Source organism: Mesoplodon densirostris, chromosome 9 (genome assembly GCF_025265405.1).
Source record: "Mesoplodon densirostris isolate mMesDen1 chromosome 9, mMesDen1 primary haplotype, whole genome shotgun sequence".
Lineage (NCBI taxonomy): Eukaryota > Metazoa > Chordata > Mammalia > Artiodactyla > Ziphiidae > Mesoplodon > Mesoplodon densirostris.
This window is the reverse complement of record NC_082669.1, coordinates 65,925,389-65,944,284: the sequence shown is the minus strand read 5'-3', so window position 1 is coordinate 65,944,284 and position 18,896 is coordinate 65,925,389. Positions and strand designations below refer to the sequence as shown.

The following is an 18,896-nucleotide window of genomic DNA, read 5'->3' as shown; positions in this document are numbered from 1 at the left end:
TAAATATTGATATAAGCTAAAGCCTTATGTTTCAGGCCATCTATAAAGTAACCCCAAAAACAGTTAAGTCCAAAACAGAAGACAGTGGACTGCATTTTCCCATAGAGCTGTGTCTGGCAAGATAATTGTCCCAATTTCTTGCATTACACTTGTTTTATGTCTTTCACTAAAAGACTGTTCTACTGTTTAGGTGTTTTTCTAGTCAGATCTTCAGCAATAAGCCACTTTTAGCAAAATGAGAATAAAAGAACAGTTTGTTGATAAGATTGGTGCAATGGAGGAAACTACATAATCTTGCGTATAGCACTGAGCCCCCAAACAACTTACCTTCCAAGTAGGTTTCAAAATTAAATTTGTTATGAAAATCATCAGCTTTTTAGTGCTGGATGAGACTTTGAGAATTTTCTAGTGATGCTTCCTCATTTTACATGTGAGGAAGTCAAAACTTGGAGAAATCAAGTTCATCTGGACCCTTGGGACAGTGAGGTGTAGGTGGCCTGGCTTCCAGTTCTGCCTCTTGCCATCATCAGTATGACCTGGGGCAAGTCATGTAATCTCTGAACCTCACTTTACTCAGCTGTAGAATGGGTGTGTTCATTCCCATGTGATAGAATTACAAATTTGTTGTGATTCACCTAGGATTTGAGCCTGGAAGTCAGGTCTCTCTGGCTTCATACGTTAGGACCCTTCTCTTGACTGTACTGGTCTCCTCTTCCCAAGCATTCCCAAGTCCTATCCTGTTCTTACCCCTGTGGCACATGAACTCATCCTGGAACTCAGATAATCTAGAGCCCCTACCAAACTCAGCTCCTGGAGGAAAACAAACCGAAAGAGAAAATAAATTTGAGACAGAAAAGAAGCACTGAATGAGGATTGTGTTGCTGAGAGTGACTTGTAATCAGCTGGTTAAACTTTTCATGTATAGATGAAGGAACTGAGGCCGAGGGCTGTTGTGCACTTGGCCAAGGTTATAAACCTTTTTGAGTGGCAGAGCCTAAACCCATGACCTCTGAACCCAAGGCCAATGCTTTTCCAAGACTCCCCTCTGACCTGACATGGTTTGGCTCTGAGCAACTTCTTCTCTTCCAGGCATATCTTTTCAACACGCTGCACAAAAGAACAAGTGTCCAAATTTACAACAGACACAGACTGAATGATCCTAGGCTATTTGCTCTAGAAGCAGACCCTAACCTGTGCCTATCTAGTCTAGAAATGGGGGGTGGGGGGCGGAAAGAGAAGGTCAAAACACACAGAGACACTTATATGGAAGGTTCTGAAACTTTGTGAGCAGGGCTTCTGTTTGTAAGATTCAGAAATGAAATCCTCCCCCAAGAGGATGTCACAGGCAAAGTCACCTATCCACACAGGAATCAGAATAGGCTGGAAGTCACACTTCATCTGGGAGGGGGATAGGGTCTTCCTGCAAACCACAAAGCCAACTGTACAGCAACCAAATGGCTGGAGAAAGGGCAGCACTCTCAGTGCTGATTTTGGTTTTCTTACAAATAAGGGTATTTAGCCTGATCTCCCAGGTACAGGCCCTCTCTGTATCCATGTGCTCAAACAGCCCCCAATCCCCCTTCCTTGAGGCCCAGGGAACTCGTGTATATTTCTACTGAAGGACTGAAGCAGCTGCTGGCAACTCAGTGTGTCCACCTCTGCCCTTGACCGCCCTGCAGGTGTGTGAAAGCACAGAAGCTCTTTACACTGTAACCAGAGACTAAGCATTAGCCAACTCTTGTGGTTAGATGACTCTCCCAAATGGTCAGACATGCTCATGTGTCTTCCACAGCACTGGGATTGCTACGGGCAGGAGCACAGGGAAAACGTGTGCTTTGAAGTCCAATAGAGCCACGTTCAAAAATCTGCTCACCTCACTGGCTGAATGACTTTGGACAAGTTACTTCTCTTCCTAGAGGAAAAAAAAAAGCAGAGCAACTAATGTCTACCCCTCTGGGCTCTCGGAAAGTGATAGAAAACAACATGCAAAGCTAGATCAGTTCCTGGCACATAGTAGATGTTGGATAAACGTTAGCTTCCTTTCTTCTCTTTAGTATCAGCCTGCTAATCCCGGGCTTTTCTAACAAATAGCTTAAGCCATTGAAGAGTGACTTTCAATTTTCTTTCCCAAGAAGACTAGCTGTTATGGACTGAATGTGTCTTCCTCCAAATTCATATGTTGAAGACTTAATCCCCATGTGATGGTAGTAGGAGGTGGGGCCTTTGTGGATAATTAGGTTTAAACAGGTCATGAGTCCCCATAATGGGATTAGTGTCCTAAGAAGAGGAAGAGATGCCATCTCTCTGTCTCTTTCTCCTCTCTCTCTGTCTCTCTGTCAATCTGCCTGTCTGTCTCTCTCACACTCTGCATGCGCAAAGAAGAGGTCAGGTGATCACACAGTGAGATGACGGCCATCTGCAAGGCAGGAAGAGAGCCCTCACCAAGAACCAAATCTGCCAGCACCTTGACCTTGAACTTTCCAGCCTCCAGAACTGTGAGAAATAAATGCCTATTGTTTAAGCCACCAGGTCTGTGGTATTTTTCTATAGCAGTCCGAGCTAAGATACCAGACTTGCTGTGTTCTGGGTGAGAAGCTGAGACACCAAGACATACAAGACTGGCCTGAGGGATCACAGGCAAGAACCAGATTCAGAGAGGAGAGCAGGGGTGTTTTTCTGCTTCTTGGAATATGCAGCCATGTGCTCTGGTGTTCTGGCTCTGCCCCCTTCATCTGGCCACAATACCATGTGGTATTACAACTTTTGAATGTTAAGAAACCTTATATTTCCTCAAGTATCAGTACTTAATGTTTCATTCCACACATAAAACTCTGTGAGTGGAAGGCTGCTGGCCCCCTTGTCAGAGGTAATTTCTCAAGGCTCTGTATGGGATTTAACGGGAGCCATATGGTTAAGTCCGTCAACCCTCCCAGAAAGCATCCCCTTGAAGGGCCCTCATAAATGTTCTCGGCGCTGTGAAAGATCCAGCAACTTTCTAACAATAAAGCAATGTTCATAGCCATGATATTCAGCAAAACACAAAGCAGGAAATAATGGCTTCTGTTCTAAATTACTCAAAGGAGGCTTCAGGCTGTCCTGGAGAAGCGTAGGGGGCAGGGGCGGGCAGTGATAAGCCGGGGCCTGCTGGCTGCTGCCTCTAGCAGGAAGAGGCTGGCCTGGTCGCCGCTAGCACTGCCCGGTTGTGGGCAGTGACAGTCTTAATCATGCTCCGTTGGTTTGTGGAGTTTAAGAAAACTCTTAATAATGGATTTATACACCTATGCACTTACAGAGCAAGCACATTCTTAAACTGTAACCTGCTTTGTTATCTAAGGCTTCTTTTTTTTTTTTTTTTTTTTGCTGTACACGGGCCTCTCACTGTTGTGGCCTCTCCCGTTGCGGAGCGCAGGCTCCGGATGCGCAGGCTCAGCGGCCACGGCCCACGGGCCCAGGCGCTCCGCGCCATGTGGGATCTTCCCAGACCGGGGCACGAACCCGTGTCCCCTTCTAAGGCTTCTTTAATTGGTGCCTTTCTGTGATAGCATCATTTATTGACCACTCTCCTTTTTTTTTTTTTTCCGAGCAACAATAACACAAAAACCTTTGAATCAATTAACATTCCCATCTCGATGGACACCTCAAGCAGCAACGACAACTCATACAACAAAGCCACATGACTCTCCCCGATAGGCAACGTAGTGTTGCTTTTTATGCCAACAAGTTCTGAGATGTGATAAGCTCTACTTTTTATTAGTATTATTATTAAAGAATCACATAAAAGGTGTGAGAAATACAATTTATGATGAGTATCAGTTCCCTTTTATTTTTACATAAAACAAGATTTGCTTCTACGATATTTTATACAAATTTCTGGCTCAGTTTTAGGTCTACATTGCCTAAGTACAGCTTCATGCAAATAGAGCTTATGACCAAACAGCTAATAGAGCTGCACATCACACAAACATATATTTGCCAGGACTAAAACTGGCATATAATCTGGGAGGGGTTTCATATACACATGCTGTTGAACATATTTTCTAGTTTACTGATATCTTAACTAGAATATTCCACAATGGACCAGATACTTTCTGTGCAAATATCAGCCTTGGTAGGAACACTTGTATATTCTGATGTTAGATGTATCACACCTCCATTGTAAACAATTACTGTCAAATAATTTTCACCAGTAATCTAAAGAGCTTATGTATTTGCCCAATTCCATACAGAGAACTAAATCTATGGAACATTTTGAAAACAGGAAGAAATTTTGTGGAATATTTTGGCAGTGCCTCCCATAACCTTTCAGAACTCTGTACTGATATCCATTTTTGTAGACCTCTACGCTCTATATTATCTTCACAGTTCTCCTGAAGAATTACTGAGCGTGAATTATCTAATAACATTGACTCCATAAAGAGAAATCGGCTTCTTTAGGAAAGCTGGGATGTATTAAGATTATAGCCACCTACTCAACTGATTATTGACTCCTACAAAAATGTCTCATATGAGGAGAGAGAGAGAGATAAAGAGAGAAAAAGACAGAAGAAGAAACAGAATTTCCATTACTGTTACCTGCTCATCCACCATTTTCCCAGGTTTTGCAGACTTGGTCCTGAATTAATGAGCCTGTTACATGATATCTAATAAAAATGACTGGAGTAGAGATACTGCTTGGAATCTGCCACATATTTGGTCCAAGCCTGAATCGATTTCATCTATATTTAACACATGCTTGTTTTCTGTCTCTCCCACAGCCCATGGCTCACTCTTTTTTTTTTTTTCCACCTGGAAAACTTATCTCCTAAAATGCTACCATCAATCAGCCAAAGACACTCTTTCCGACAGACCGTCTGCCCGTTTGACTAAGCACAAGCAGTCACTAGTTTGGGGATGCCTCCTACACTCTCTAGCGCTGTGTGATTTTCTAGGCTGCCTAACCACACGAGTGCAATTTGGGATATTTATACTTACCTCCAGTTTCTATTGGGATAAAAGTGCTACTTGGACAGAATTGGGCATCGGCATGGTGGGGGGGTGACGTGGGATGCACTGAAAGTTGCCCGTGTGGTTTGTCTACCTACTTTTATAACCTTATTTCTTCAGATTTTTGCATACACACTCATTTTGTTCTACTTCGGCTCAAGGCCTGCTCCAAAAGTATGAAAATCAAACGTGCACACAAGGATGCATAAACTTTGTCCCCCAAATCTTCCCTGAGAACAGGCACTGCTCTCATTTCCCCGTCCTTCATGTCAATATCACTCCCAATCCATTCAAACCGCTAAGTTTAAATACAACATGAAGCAGGGTAGTGGCAGAAAGGAGAACAAAAGTGGGATTGGCAACAGAAGCCAAGCACCAGTCGAAGGGAAAAAAAGGGGGGAATAGGAGACAGGCAGCCCCCTCCCTCTCCCGCAAAGTTCTAGTCGCGAACACACCCACTGGCCGCAGCAAAAGAGCCCTGTGCGTGGGCACAGGTGGGTCCCAGCCTCTCTGGCTGGATGCAGCTTAAGTGCTGAGCCTGAATGAAGACTTTCATTGCTGTTTGCTGTTTTTGTTGGCCAGTAGCCATGGCAAACATTTGCAGGTGGCTTGGCCAGATTTTGACACTTAAATATTTGAGGTTGTGATAAAAATCAGAATATTACTACAATATGGTTCTGTGCAGCCTCAGAGAAAAAAAAAAAGAAAACTATCTGCAATTTCAAATGCTCATTTAAAGACACAGTCTCCAGAGGGAACTCATGTTTTAAAATAAGTACTCATTTCCTCTTTGCTGAGAGAACTAAAAGAGTCAACCATCCCCAAATGTTACCACCTAGAGTTTCATTCTGAATCCACTGGTGAGATGGGTTGGGTTGTTAACTGCTGAGCCCCCATGATCATCTGGGCAAGGTTTTAGATGGGTCACGTGGAGAAAATGGAAATGACAGGAAGTAGGGTTTGGAATCAACATGGTAAGCACAACAGGGAAGGATGTGAAGCAAAGAAACAGCTTCCTTCAAGCTCAGCAACAAGATAGAGTCCTAAAAGTGACAATTATCTCCTAGAACACACCAGGAGAGACACACAACACCCCAGGATTGGGAATAAACGAGAAGACAGAGTGGGTCGGGAGGTCACACGTAACAGAGAAACACCCGCACCTGTCAGGGCAGTGACACAGCCTAGGAATGTCATCCAACTGTACAGCCCTGGTCCAGCTGGGTACATTACTGACAGAGTCAATACCCATCTTAGAATTTAGTGCTAACCCTTAAATGATTGTTTCACAAAAACCAGCATTGTACTAACAATGGTCAGATACTAAGGTCCTGCAAGAGGGTAGTCACGGGGCAGGAAGCAGAACTCCAGGGGAGAAGGAATGCTGTAAAACTGCTAGTAAACTCTAGCACATTTTATGTTTTTCTCCCCTTGAAAGAAAAATAAAATAATTACAATTAGCTTGCCTAACTGTGAATTGTTTGCCCAAAGCCAAGCCCCTGGGCGAAGGAGTCCCTTGAGATTGAGATGCTGTCTTTAACGACCCCACCCTCTTAATATAGGTTCTTGCTTTAGGTGGTGCAACATTTGCTCCCATAGTCACTTGAGAAGAAAAGAAATCTTTAGCAGAGACACTTGCGAATTTAGCATTGGCTTCTTTCAACAAAGCCAAGCATTCAAATGGCCAGATTAATTTTCTGTTTCTTGAATGGGAAACCAAATGTACCCATGGCAAACGCACAGAATAGTCATCATCCACAACTTTCATTTGTTAAGATTCATCTTCATATGTCGCCACCCATCCTGATGAGTTGAGAAATGTGAGAGACAAGGTACCCTTTCTAGAGCATTCTAAGGAGGGATAAGCCATTGTCCCTAGCGCTCCCTGTTGGTGTGGAATTCTTACAAGCATTTAAAACAAGGAAGGGAAAAGACAGACTGACAAATAGTGGGACAGCTTCTAATATTTTTCTTAAAATCACCGTATCTATTATTCAATGGAATATTCAAACTAAATTCTGATGCATATACCAAACACAGCAAGCTCCCTTTCCTATTTTAAACAGAGAATTCTGGGAACAGAGAGCAAGCAGTTCTCAGCATCCAGCAACATAAATTTATCACAGCTCTTTGGCTTAAGTTACTACCTTTTCTTTCTAAGATCCCAAGCACTCTTAAATCTTTTATTTCCTTTTCACTTTACTCTTGTGAGGGTGGAGAGAAGAAAGCTGGGCTAGAGATTCTGCACTTCTAAGAAGCGCCTGGGTAATACCCAGGCTGCCGGTCCTCAGACCACACTCTGAGTAACAAGGGCTGAGAGCTATCACCTGATACTCAGAAATGAGCTCTCTTTCCATCCTATAATACACAGTGTCTGGGAGCATTCTACCTATTTTTCTCAATGCCTCAGTGTTGTCTTTTTTTACATAAATGAGAGGGATAGGGCCTGCTTTCTTTGTTTTGTCTACTCCAGGAATGAATATGGACCAATGCAGAGAGAGAGGAGAGCTAATGAGAAGGTATTAAAAAGGAAGAGAAGCACAGAAGAAATGATCAGAGGGAAGGAGGACCGTGGAAATACACCAAAGACACAGGTGATGGGCTTAGATCTTAGGAATGGAGGGACATACTCTGTTAGGGAGGAGACTGGGCAGGTGACACTTCCCTCCACCATCCTCAAGCATTTGTCCTGAGAACTATGCTCTGCTCTCAACATCCATGGGGTTTCCCCATGGTCATCTTGAAGTTCAAGATGTTTGAAGAAACAATGACACAAATGACTTGCTTTTCTCCCCAAAGTCAGAGTCAAAGAGCTTCCACCAAACAGAGACTCCCTCTTCCCTTCTCCCATCAAAAACATCACTCTGAGCTCTAGGCAATATCACACCAGCCAGGAAAACCAACTTCTGTCTTATCCAACCTGAGGACTAGAAACTAGGAGAAAGTCTAGAACATTCCCCGAGCTCCAGCCAGGACCCAGAGACAGCCGAGGAGGTCTCCTTACCCGATCTGGCGGTTGGTGGAAGGTGCCTGTGTGATGACAGAGCTGGACTGGGGTGACGGCATGGCTTGCTGAATCACAACGCTGGTGTCATGGTTGGGCATCCGGGTGCTGCCAAGCTGGTGAGCTCCAGGCCCCACCATGGCCCCACCAACGGTGTTATGCATCGAGATATTCTGCCCAGAGAAGACAGAAGACAGAGGGAAAAGGGTCAGAAGAGGTGAATGCTTCAGTCTACTCTCAAGCTCTCAAAGGCCAAAATGGGGAATCTGGTCACGTCAACTAAATACAGAGTTATGGCTTCTGGCAAGCCATGGGTCCATTTATCTTTGTTACAACTTACAGCTACGATGAGATGAAAAATAACTATTCACCTTAAGAGGAAAGCACATAAGAAAATACCTGGAAGTTCGCTAATCACCCTGCCGCCATCCCAATGGGAGGTTTACATCAGGGATGTTTAGTGCATATCTGCTCTGACTTGGTGTGATATATATTGCATTTGAAAATGATTTCTGTGGTAAGTGCATAATACTATGATTTAGCGAAGAGCCATTCAGCACCCTGCTTTGAATGACAAGCACACTTGTTATTTTTTCTTTTTCAGTCCTATAAGACTAACCACCTCTTCTTTTTTTCCAGGAAACTACTTTTCCAAATCATAATCTGGGTACTCATGACCCAAGCTCAACAACCTGGGGACTGAGGATGAACGACTGGAAAAGACAACAGGGTCTCTGGGATCCAATGACAGGAGTGAGAGTTACAACTCTGCTGTATTTCCATAAAATCAATCTCTAACAATTTGGTGGAATAATGGAATACTGACAATGATTTCTCATCTGTTTACTTGTTCATTGTCTTTTCCTCAAGAATATAGAATGTTTGTGTTCATTATTCTATCCATGGTGCTTAGAGCACAGTAGGCAGTTAGTAAACAAACACTGCATGAAAGTAGTGAAAAAATAATGACACAACTGAGTCACTTGAGAGACCTAATATCATGTATTTCTTTCTGATGACTTGAATGAAGGTTTCTTTGTTTAAAATTCAAAAGTAAGGTAAAATATGCATGATAAAGCTGGCTTAAAAGACAGCTCTTCCTAGAAAAGAATGTCAATGGGACAACAAGAGAGGATTCACACTGAGGCAGAAGAGGGCTGATCAACATGGTGGGGCTGACATGTGAGAAATTCAGAACCTAGAAGAGAAAAAGAAAGTTCAGGGCAAAGCAGCATAAGTCAGTGGGCCTCTGGAAACAGCGAGGTACAGCCCTTCAGCCTTGAAGGGTAGGGAAATCTGAGAGGTCAGTTGGACAATGGGTTGAGGATGACAGGAAAGAAATGGAGTGTCACTAGCAACTTACTAGAGGAAAAATATCTATCTGTCTGCGCTTTGGCAAAGAAAAAAAAATGTTACCCAGGACTACTAGTAGTGGTTCTTTGAAGTTCTTCTGTAAAGAACAGGATTTCCTGCACTGTGTTTTAAATGACGGTGATAACATATACGGTATTGGGGGTACTTGTGTCCATCACACTGCACCTTTCCCAGGTTTCTGATTTCTATACCCTGACCACACAGCTTGTCAGGAGCCCAGATGGCAACTGGGCACCTGGCTTAGACTGTAAGCCGACTGTTGTCTTGAGATCCCAAAGGCATGAACAGGCTTAGACACACACACATGATCCAAAGGCTCCCCTTATATACTGGAAGGTTTTTCTGACGTGGGAAAATATTGTGGCTGCTTAAAGTGAGATGAAAGGAAATGGTGATTTGTATTGGGATGGCAGCACAGGGATACGCTTGAGTTCTTTTTATAGGACCTAGAGGCGTAGAGAATCAAACTGAAAGTAATAGCGAAAATAAAGATAATCGTTATTTCTTTCGAAAGTGAACCTTCACAGACTTATTTCTCTAGGTCTTAGTGAGGTTGTGATGAAGTAAACATTGTAAGTATTATTTCTCCAGTGTTTAGATCCTTAAAGATATTTGAAATTTTTCATCCTGTTCACAGTCACCTACTTTGTCAATAATAGATCTGAGGCACAGAAGGATTTCTGACTCTCTTTTTATTATTCCTGTTGTGCTGTGCTAGTGAAAGTTATCAATAGAGCTATACAATTTTAAAAATAATATTCTCTTTAAGTTCACAAACAATAATATAAAATGTCTGAACCCTCCTTTGGCACCCTTTTCTATCACCCCCACATGTAGTCCCCAAGTACCATAAATTCAGTGTAAGCATCCTTCTCTTTCTGTCTCTTTTTCCACCAACTTCCACCCAACCACCATCTTCTTTCCTGGATTAAACAAGTGCTCTCCTAACTGGTCCCTTGTCATTCACTTGATTTCCCTTCCTCCTCTTTCCCATAATACAGCCACAGTCATCCTTTCAAAAGGCAAAACTGATCTCATCACACACAAATCCAGCTACATGGCCCACCCTCTCCATGCTTCTTAGGTGGCTTCTCATGGTTCAGAAGACCCCGAGAGCACTCTCAGTGTGACCTCCAAGGCCTGTATGACACCCTTTCTACCTCCCCTGCTCAACTCATGCCACCTTTACTCTGGCTCTCTGCGATTCATTCCACCTGCATGAATTTTCCTGCTCTCATACTGAAGATGCTCCATTTCAGCACAGAGCTGAATATGCTGTTTTCTGCTACCTGTACTCTTCCCCAGACTCCACCTTCAAATCACAAACCAAGCATCATGTGAGAAAGCCTTCCCTGACCTCTCCAATGAGGGGCACCATCTCCCCCTCCTTCACAGCACTTTTCACAAGTTTACAATTGTCTTCTATTATTTGATCAATATCTGTTTCTCCCTCTAGAATATAAGCACAATGAGAGAAGGGACTAAGTCCGACTTTACTCCCCATTGAGTCTCTGTGGCCCAGATCAGTGCCTGGCACAGTAGGCATGCAGTAAATAGTGAGAGAATGAGTACATTATAAAATGACATTCCTAGAATATTCAGTATAATGAAATCTTATCTTTTATTCCCTGGGTGATTTTTGAGAATGCTAACTCTTTTGTCTATTTACCTTGAAATCTCAAAGCATGATCACAATAAAAGATGTTAAGATGTGTTAGATGTTAACATACTTGTTTGATTATGGGGTAGAGAAATAGAGAGGATCAGAATTAAGAAGAAAGCCACAAACGTGGAATGTAGATTAGAAAGTAAAGCCTTTGAGAAAACATTAAACGAGCCCTTCAAGGAAGATACCAAGAAATGAGCTTCAAGTCTTTGAGCACTTTGGCTCAAATGGTATGTCCATAACCATTCTTAATCTCCACCATGGAAACCAAGAAAAACTTGGTTCAAAAATTTTGAAACCTGGTGCAAAGACACTGGTTTGATTTCTTCAGCATAAAGCATGTTAAATGAGAGAAAGAAAAAACTCTCCCCTCAAAAAGTTTAAGAATCTTCTCTGAGAACCATTAAAAAGAATAAAAAAGATTATCTAGGATATAATTCACACCCTCCCCCACCAACATTTTTAAGAGATCTCTTTGTCTCTGTGATCTCCACCAGAGATGGAAAAAGCTCTTGAAAGTTATATCCTAATATTTCAAAAATCTCCTTTTCCCCAACACAAGAAATCTGCAAATTCTCCAGCCTCCTTCCCCCAGACCCAGAGAATAATTTCGAAACATTTTGGAAAAATAAACAAATTTAAGTGAGCATTATCATTTCACATTAAGAGAAGTTGGGGTTTTTTTTCTTTCAGCATTACATAGTAACTCAAACATGAAATTACTTCTGAGTTCACATTTTCCCAATTATGGGTTCAAAACCTGTCTTCCTTGATAAAAGAATGGCATTTTATCTTTAAATAAAGTAAATATCCAATTTCAAAAACATAAAGAATGACTATATCTTGCTGAGTTATTTTTGTTAGCATAGGTGAGTAGACTTGGAGCTGGTGAAACAACATCACCAAACAGCAGTTGGATGTCAATATGCAGGAAGGATCTGCGGTGTTCCTGGAGGCTCAGCCTTTGGCCTTTTCTTATTCAACATTTATATCAACTGCTTGGATGAAGATGTAAAAATCATGCTTGTCAAATCTGTGGTTGACACAATGTTGGGAGACGTCGCTAACATTCTGGATAGTAGAACAAGGTTTTACTTGAGCCAACTGTGTGATCTGGCCTCCAAAAATGCTAACATAAATCTAGGTTGTTGTAGGAGAAGTGCGATGTCCAGATCAAGGGATGTAATTATTCCACTGTCAAGCACATCGGACTGACCACATTTGGCCACCACAGTTTAGGGGGGAAACTGACAGATGGGAGGGAATGAAAGCAATGGAGGCATCCAAAATGCATCACAGGAAGAACGGTAGAAGAATCAGGGAATATTTAGTCTGAAGAAAAGAAGGCTTAGAGGTCATGCTAACTGCCTTCCAAATATTTGCGGGATTAGACATAGTCTATGTTGCTCCAGAGGGCATAATTTCAAAAAATGGGATCATGATGACAAAAGCCAACAATAACTAAAATTTGAGTACCTATTGAAGCAGCTATTATGGTAGATGCTTTATAAACTGCACCTCTGATCCTCACACTGACCCTACAAGATAGGCATTATTATCCTTATTTTAAGAGTAAAACTCTACACCATCACTAATACCATTCCATTCCCCTTTGGCCACACTCACTCCTTCTGGACTGAGGCTTTAAAAATAGAAATTTGGGGCTTCCCTGGTGGTGCAGTGGTTGAGAGTCTGCCTGCCGATGCAGGGGACACGGGTTTGTGCCCCGGTCCGGGAAGTTCCCACATGCCGCGGAGCGGCTGGGCCCATGGGCCATGGCCACTGGGCCTGCGCGTCCGGAGCCTGTGCTCCGCAACGGGAGAGGCCACAACAGTGAGAGGCCCGCGTACCACAAAAAAAAAAAAAAAAAAAAAAAAAAAAAATTTGACCTTTTGTTGGGGTAAATTTACCAATATGTAGGGATAGGCAAAGATAAAACAAGTTGCCTTATAAAGTACTAAGCTTCCGAGCATCAGTAGGGAGTAGTGCCATCTGTTAATGTCACCAAGAGGATTCTTGCATCAGGAGGGAGATGGCACTAGATGACCTCCGAGGTCTCTTCTTGCTAAGATTCTCTCATAATACGCGGTTCATACTTTGGTTCAAATGCTTCCAAATGATTAGTAACGTGTGATAATGTTGAAAATATACTGGTTTAGGAGTTAGGAGGTCTCTTCTACTTCAGTCTCTCTAAACCTCCTTGTAGCCATGTAACCTGCATAAATCATTCAGCTTCCCTTGGCTTCACAGCCTCATCACTAGAAGGAGGGGTGAGGACCACATGGCCTCCATGATCTTTTATAGCTCTGATGCTCCACAAGCCTTTTCTACGTTACATTTTATGAGACACTAAATATCCAAACAGACTCCTTAGATTCTGATTCATGGGCCTACAAACATTGATTTTTCTCCATAACCATAAGCTTTTGCAGAAATAAGCCTTCCAAAAATTATAGTTTTCCACCAGACCCAAGGATCATGATTCAAGAACCAGCTAACAAAAAGTAAAATTTCTCAAACATCAAAGATGATAAAGCTCCTCAGACAAACCATCTTCACCTAAATTTTCCCCTCCTTAGTTCAAATTTATCCCCATGTCCTTGGCCTTCTTATTCCCTTCATGCCCTGCAATATACCTTGCTCTCCATTCACTGTTGCTCTGAGACACAAGGGGCGTGAATGGGATGAGAACCAGGGTAATAATGAGTCTTGACTGCATAGTCAGTGAGCTGGAGGTAGAGTGGTAATTGCCCTGCATGCATGGGCTTGGAATACAATATGCAAAAAACAACCTGATGTATATGAATGTAAGTCCATGCTCTTACAAACAACTATAATTTTAGGGTGTGGTAATGAAGGATGAAGGGAGGTGGACCACAAATGAAAGTGAAGGTTGGAGCATAGAGGCAAAATGATGTTGATTCCCATGAAGTACCAAAATGTTATCTTCAAATCTATATTCTTTCCAACTGCCAAGGTGTAGAAACTTTATAAGTTTCTCTATAAAGAGCCAGGGTCATCCCGACATGTGTTTACAGGCTGAGTTGTGCAATCTTAGAATTGTCTGCATCTTAATGATGCCCAGGCAGTTATGAAGACTTTCAGAACTTCCCAGATGTAAACATCGAGGAACTGCATCCAAAAGATGTCTGAGATTTTCACAGAATAACAAAGGTTCTAACCTTCTGGAAGGCACTAGGCTCTCTGGAGGTGTAGGAGGGATTCTAGAGGGCGTTGACTCCTTTCTGGTGCTCTCAGGAGCTGCAACAGTAGGAGTGTTTTGAATCTTACTGAGAGGGTGGGCTGCTCCATGACAGAGGAACCAGTGAGGTATTAGAGGAGGCAAGGCAGGGGGCTGGGGGAGACCAGGGGACAAGCAGGCTGCCTCTCTCTCCTTGGCATAGTCACACAGTGCAAGATGGACCACATAAGATAAGACACCATCTCAGGCAACCTCTGCAGGAGAGGAGGGAGAAGAGAGCACACAGGGTACTGTGAAAATGCCAGCTTTGACATGCACTTTTAATTCTGCTTTTTCAGAGGTTGCTACTTATCCCCGGATAATTCTAAAAGGAACAAAAGTACAGAAGGAAAACATGAGAACTGCAACTGGGCTCAAGTTCACTTCAGCTCTATATCATCTGGGGCATGTTATTTAAGTTCTCTGAGCCATACCTTCCTCATCTTTAAAATGGAGATAATCACCTAATGGACCGGATTGTAGAGTTTCACATGATATAACAAATGTTCCCTCATAGTGCCTGACAGCAAATGTGTACTTCTTTCCTTTTAGTAAAGTTCAGAATGTGAAGCTCAGAGAGTAATGGTTCATTCTGGGTGGCTACTCCCTATGACTGATATTAATGGAAATATTATAAATAATGGCTAACACTTACACAGCATGACCATATGTCAGAAAACTCATTTAATCCTTATCATCAGCCTAGGAGTTTGGTATGATTATTATCCCCATTTTAAAGATGAGGAAACTGAGGCACAGAGAGGTTAAGTGTCCTCAAAGTCACACAACCAATAAGTGGAGAAGCTCGGAACTAGGCAGTTTGGTTTCAGAATCCAGGCTGTTACCTACTAAGCCACACTGCCTCTAGAGTCTCTCTAAAAATATTTTCTAGCGGAAAGTGACACGGCAAAAAATGAAGTATACCTGATATCCTTTCTATGGACATTAAAAGAAGTTATTAACTGATGCTGGTATGTGATCCTGAGAACTACAGTCTATCTATCATACCATTAATTTGGATCAATGTCATCACCACTGTCTTCACACCTAGCAAAGGCTGGGAATACACCATTAATTCATTTCAAAGTGACTGATTAGCGACCCTTGTCCCAAGGTCATGTTGGCTGCGTAGGCATTTCTAAACTGATTTACAATGAATAGTGCAGATTAGGATTAGGGAGGGAAGGCTGTAGTTCAAAAAGTGTTGATCAATACTTTTATCAAATTACCAAAACAAACAAGCAACCGTCACTAGCTCACTCTTTGATGTTAGTTCACCTTCCTCAAGAGTTCCAAGAGCTCAGGGAAAGCCTAAGAAAGAGACCATTTCTCTGACGTCTGGATCAAGTTCAACTTCTAAGGCAACTTCCCTTGCAATGGGTAGAAAGGCAGCTCGCACACTGACGTAACCCTCAGTGGCCTTAGCCCACTCACACATTTCCAGGAAGCAGGCAGTCCCCCTGACTGGGGCTCTAGATGTCAGTCTGCAGGATACAGAGCAGCAAGATCCGTCTGACTGGTCCCTGCTCTCCTCCAATGCCAGACCTCTGTTATCCGTTCTAATACTGGTGAGGCAGGAGAGCCCTGAAGCGTCCCCGTAAGCATTTTATAGCTATTCAGTTAGTACTGCAGTGAAATGCTCAAGACAGTAAATGCCTTCTCAGTTGCCACCCTTGACTGTGAGAAAGAGTTTTGGGGTGTCTCTCAAAGATCCTGCTCCTTCCTGTTCAGATTCTCCGTGCCTTGGACTGTCCGTGTCTCTGCTCTTATCTCCCACGTTACCATCTTGGTTGCTTCTGCTAAATATCATCTTATGGGATAGAACGAATGAAATGGCACTAGGACTTCATTCAGGTTACTAGAATGACAGTGGAGCAAATTTCTGGGGCTGCTGTATATACAGATATCCTGGAAGTTAGAAATTCATTTAACGCCACTGAAAATGATACTGTACATTGTACTGCTACCTGGTAAGGTTCCTCATTTCTCAAGAATCGTTTTCAAGAAAGCTGTGCATTCCTTCATGGCACCAGCCTACTTAAACACTTCTGCTGGCCACCCATGACCTCCTACGTGTACCTTGCCACTGACTTCAGCCTTTTACAAACTGGTCCCCATCAATCTTTCCCACATCACCTCCTGGCAACCCATCCTCCCCATCCCCTCCCCTACCACTCACACACACAGACCTCACTGCTTCTTGACTATCCCACACCATTTCATGTCTCTTTCTCCCCTTTGCACATAGCACTTCCTCTCTGCAGTCAATTCATTCATCAAGATCCGGCTCCGACGCGCCCTCCTCTATGAAGCCTTCCCCCACTCCTTCTGGCCCCGTTAGTTCCCTGCTCTGCTCTCCCACAGTGCCTCGTCCACACCTCCATTAGAAAGCCTGACTTATCTTCACAAATGCTTCCTCCAGGAAACTTGGAGGAGGGAAGAGTCCATGTTCATCTCAGAACAGCCAGTGTCATGCACTTCGTAGATGTGCCATAAATTCAATTATTCGGTGAAGAAATGAATGATGTGTGATCTTGAGCAAGTTTATAGCTTCTCTTTTCTTTATTTTTCTCATTTGTCACATAGGAACAACCCTACCTTGTAAGATTTTTATAAAGATTAATTTAAGTAATACAAATACAGAGCTGAGTGCAACGTTGGACACATTAGGTGTCCAATAAGTGTTAGTAGCCATTATTATAATTATTATTATCATGATTACTACCAATGCTAATACTACCTCCCTAGCTAGAGATATCCATCCCCCTGTTATTTTCTACCTCAGCACCCCAATCCTTGCCTTTATAGCACATCACAATGTGTAATTGTCATCATTATTTCCACGTCACCATATTATAATTAATTAACCACTCCTCTGTCCTCCATCTTATCCCATACATACTTCTTTCAAAGCTCCTGTAACACATGGGTGCATTTACTTATATACTTCAGGTCAGTTTTCCCCTTCTAGCTGTGAACACTTTGGTTACAGGGACAGGGTGTGATTTCATATCATTGTCCTCAGGGCCTAATACAATGCCTGTCACCTGTCACACAGATGTTTGCTGAGTGAATACATAGTAAGTGTAACTAATACTGTGGACAGACAGAAAAGGAAAAGTAGGCACTCTCTTAGAGGACCTACAGTTTAGAGGGAATATGGAAATCCAGGGAAAGAAGGGGATGCAAAACAAATGAGTCAGAAAAATACCTTCTCACACACACACTAGAAAGAGGGAAAGACGCATCATCTAGAGCTGATTAGACCACAGTCTGCAGGGCAAAGGGCTAGTCAACAGGTCTGGGTTTGCATCTGATCCACCATTAAGCACATGATCTTTCTTAACTTCTTCAGTCTGTTGATTCTACCTCCATAACGATTCCCATAGCTGTTTTCCTTGCTTTCCCACAAGTTCCAGAGCTTTATCACCGCTTATCCTGATCACACAGTAACTTCCTATTTCCAGTTCACCATATTATAAATTCCAGGAAGGCAGGGACAGTGCCTGCCTCGTTTTCTCTTCTATCGCTAGTGCCTAAGCTCTGTGCCTTGCACAGAAATAGATGACCAATGATTGAATGGATACATGAATTATGATTTCCGAGGTAATGATATGGAAATAAAGAGCCGTCAGTCTACAGTTTCCTCTTGTCTAAGTTGGGCACACGGTCATCTTAAGCCAAAGATATAAAGAGGGAACATTTGTGGGTTTGAGTCCTCATACGTCCTATCAGCACAAAGAGGCCAGAACACAGCTCAGCAGTCTCCTCAAACCGCCAGGTGTCTGCTCAACTCAAGCCCTGGTTGAAGCGAGGCAAGACGGGCCTTCCTTAGCAACTAGAAAACAGATCCAAAAAAGCCAAAGTGAAGTGATTAGAAACAAGCAAAACACTGGGGTCCTGAGACAGGTACAGGAAAGGTAAGCAGATGGCACCCGTGGCACTGCCATGCTGGCGCTTCTGCATAAGGAAGAAAAGGGGCTTTAGTGTCATGAAAGCAGCACTGAGCACACAGAGAAATGCTGAGAAGTCACACTGAGCACCTGGTACGGCTGTGCAGGAGGCGAGTGGTCCATTCTAGAATCACTAAACACATTTCTCTCCCTTCCTTACCAGGAAATGTAAAAGTACTAAAAATAAGAGCGCATGGAAAACTACCACAGGGATGCTGGGGTCCATTTCTTCACCATTTCAAAGGAAATCGAGTAGTTGCTTAATGTCCAGAAGTATAAACGGAGCACTCTCTTGAAAGCTGCTAATGATACAGCACAGGTCTGAGGAGAGACTGACTCTCCCTTGCCTTTCCCAGGCCCCCATTCCTCAGCTCTTCTCTCCTGGCCAAAAGAGCTGGAAGGTAGGGCTGGCCCACTAAAATAAATTTGCTTCAAAACTCCCCTGCCTGGAGCACTGGTTGGGCATCTGCATTCCTGAATATTTGGCAACATTATGCTCTCTGAACATAAAATAGAAATGTGATCCTCAGTGGGAAGGAAAATGTGCAACAAGATAGACTTCCTCCTCTGAAACAATAGCGAATGAAGAGGCTTGCACTTCATTGTGCTGCTGGTGGAACCCGTCAGGTGGCTCTCCATGAGTGGCCTTGCTTTGTAAATTGTTTAGTACTTCAC

At 43.0% G+C, this 18,896-nt stretch overlaps 1 protein-coding gene across 5 annotated transcripts in view; it reads right to left on the bottom strand.

The window, feature by feature from the left end:
* The window catches only part of CREB5 (cAMP responsive element binding protein 5), a 412,989-nt gene that overhangs the window by 242,144 nt on the left and 151,949 nt on the right, over positions 1–18,896 (bottom strand). For all 5 annotated transcript variants that reach the window (XM_060108880.1, XM_060108882.1, XM_060108884.1 and 2 more), the window contains exon 5: positions 7,988–8,160. In XM_060108880.1, coding sequence (XP_059964863.1) covers positions 7,988–8,160 — 173 coding nt within the window. The remainder of the gene's footprint in view (positions 1–7,987; positions 8,161–18,896) is intronic.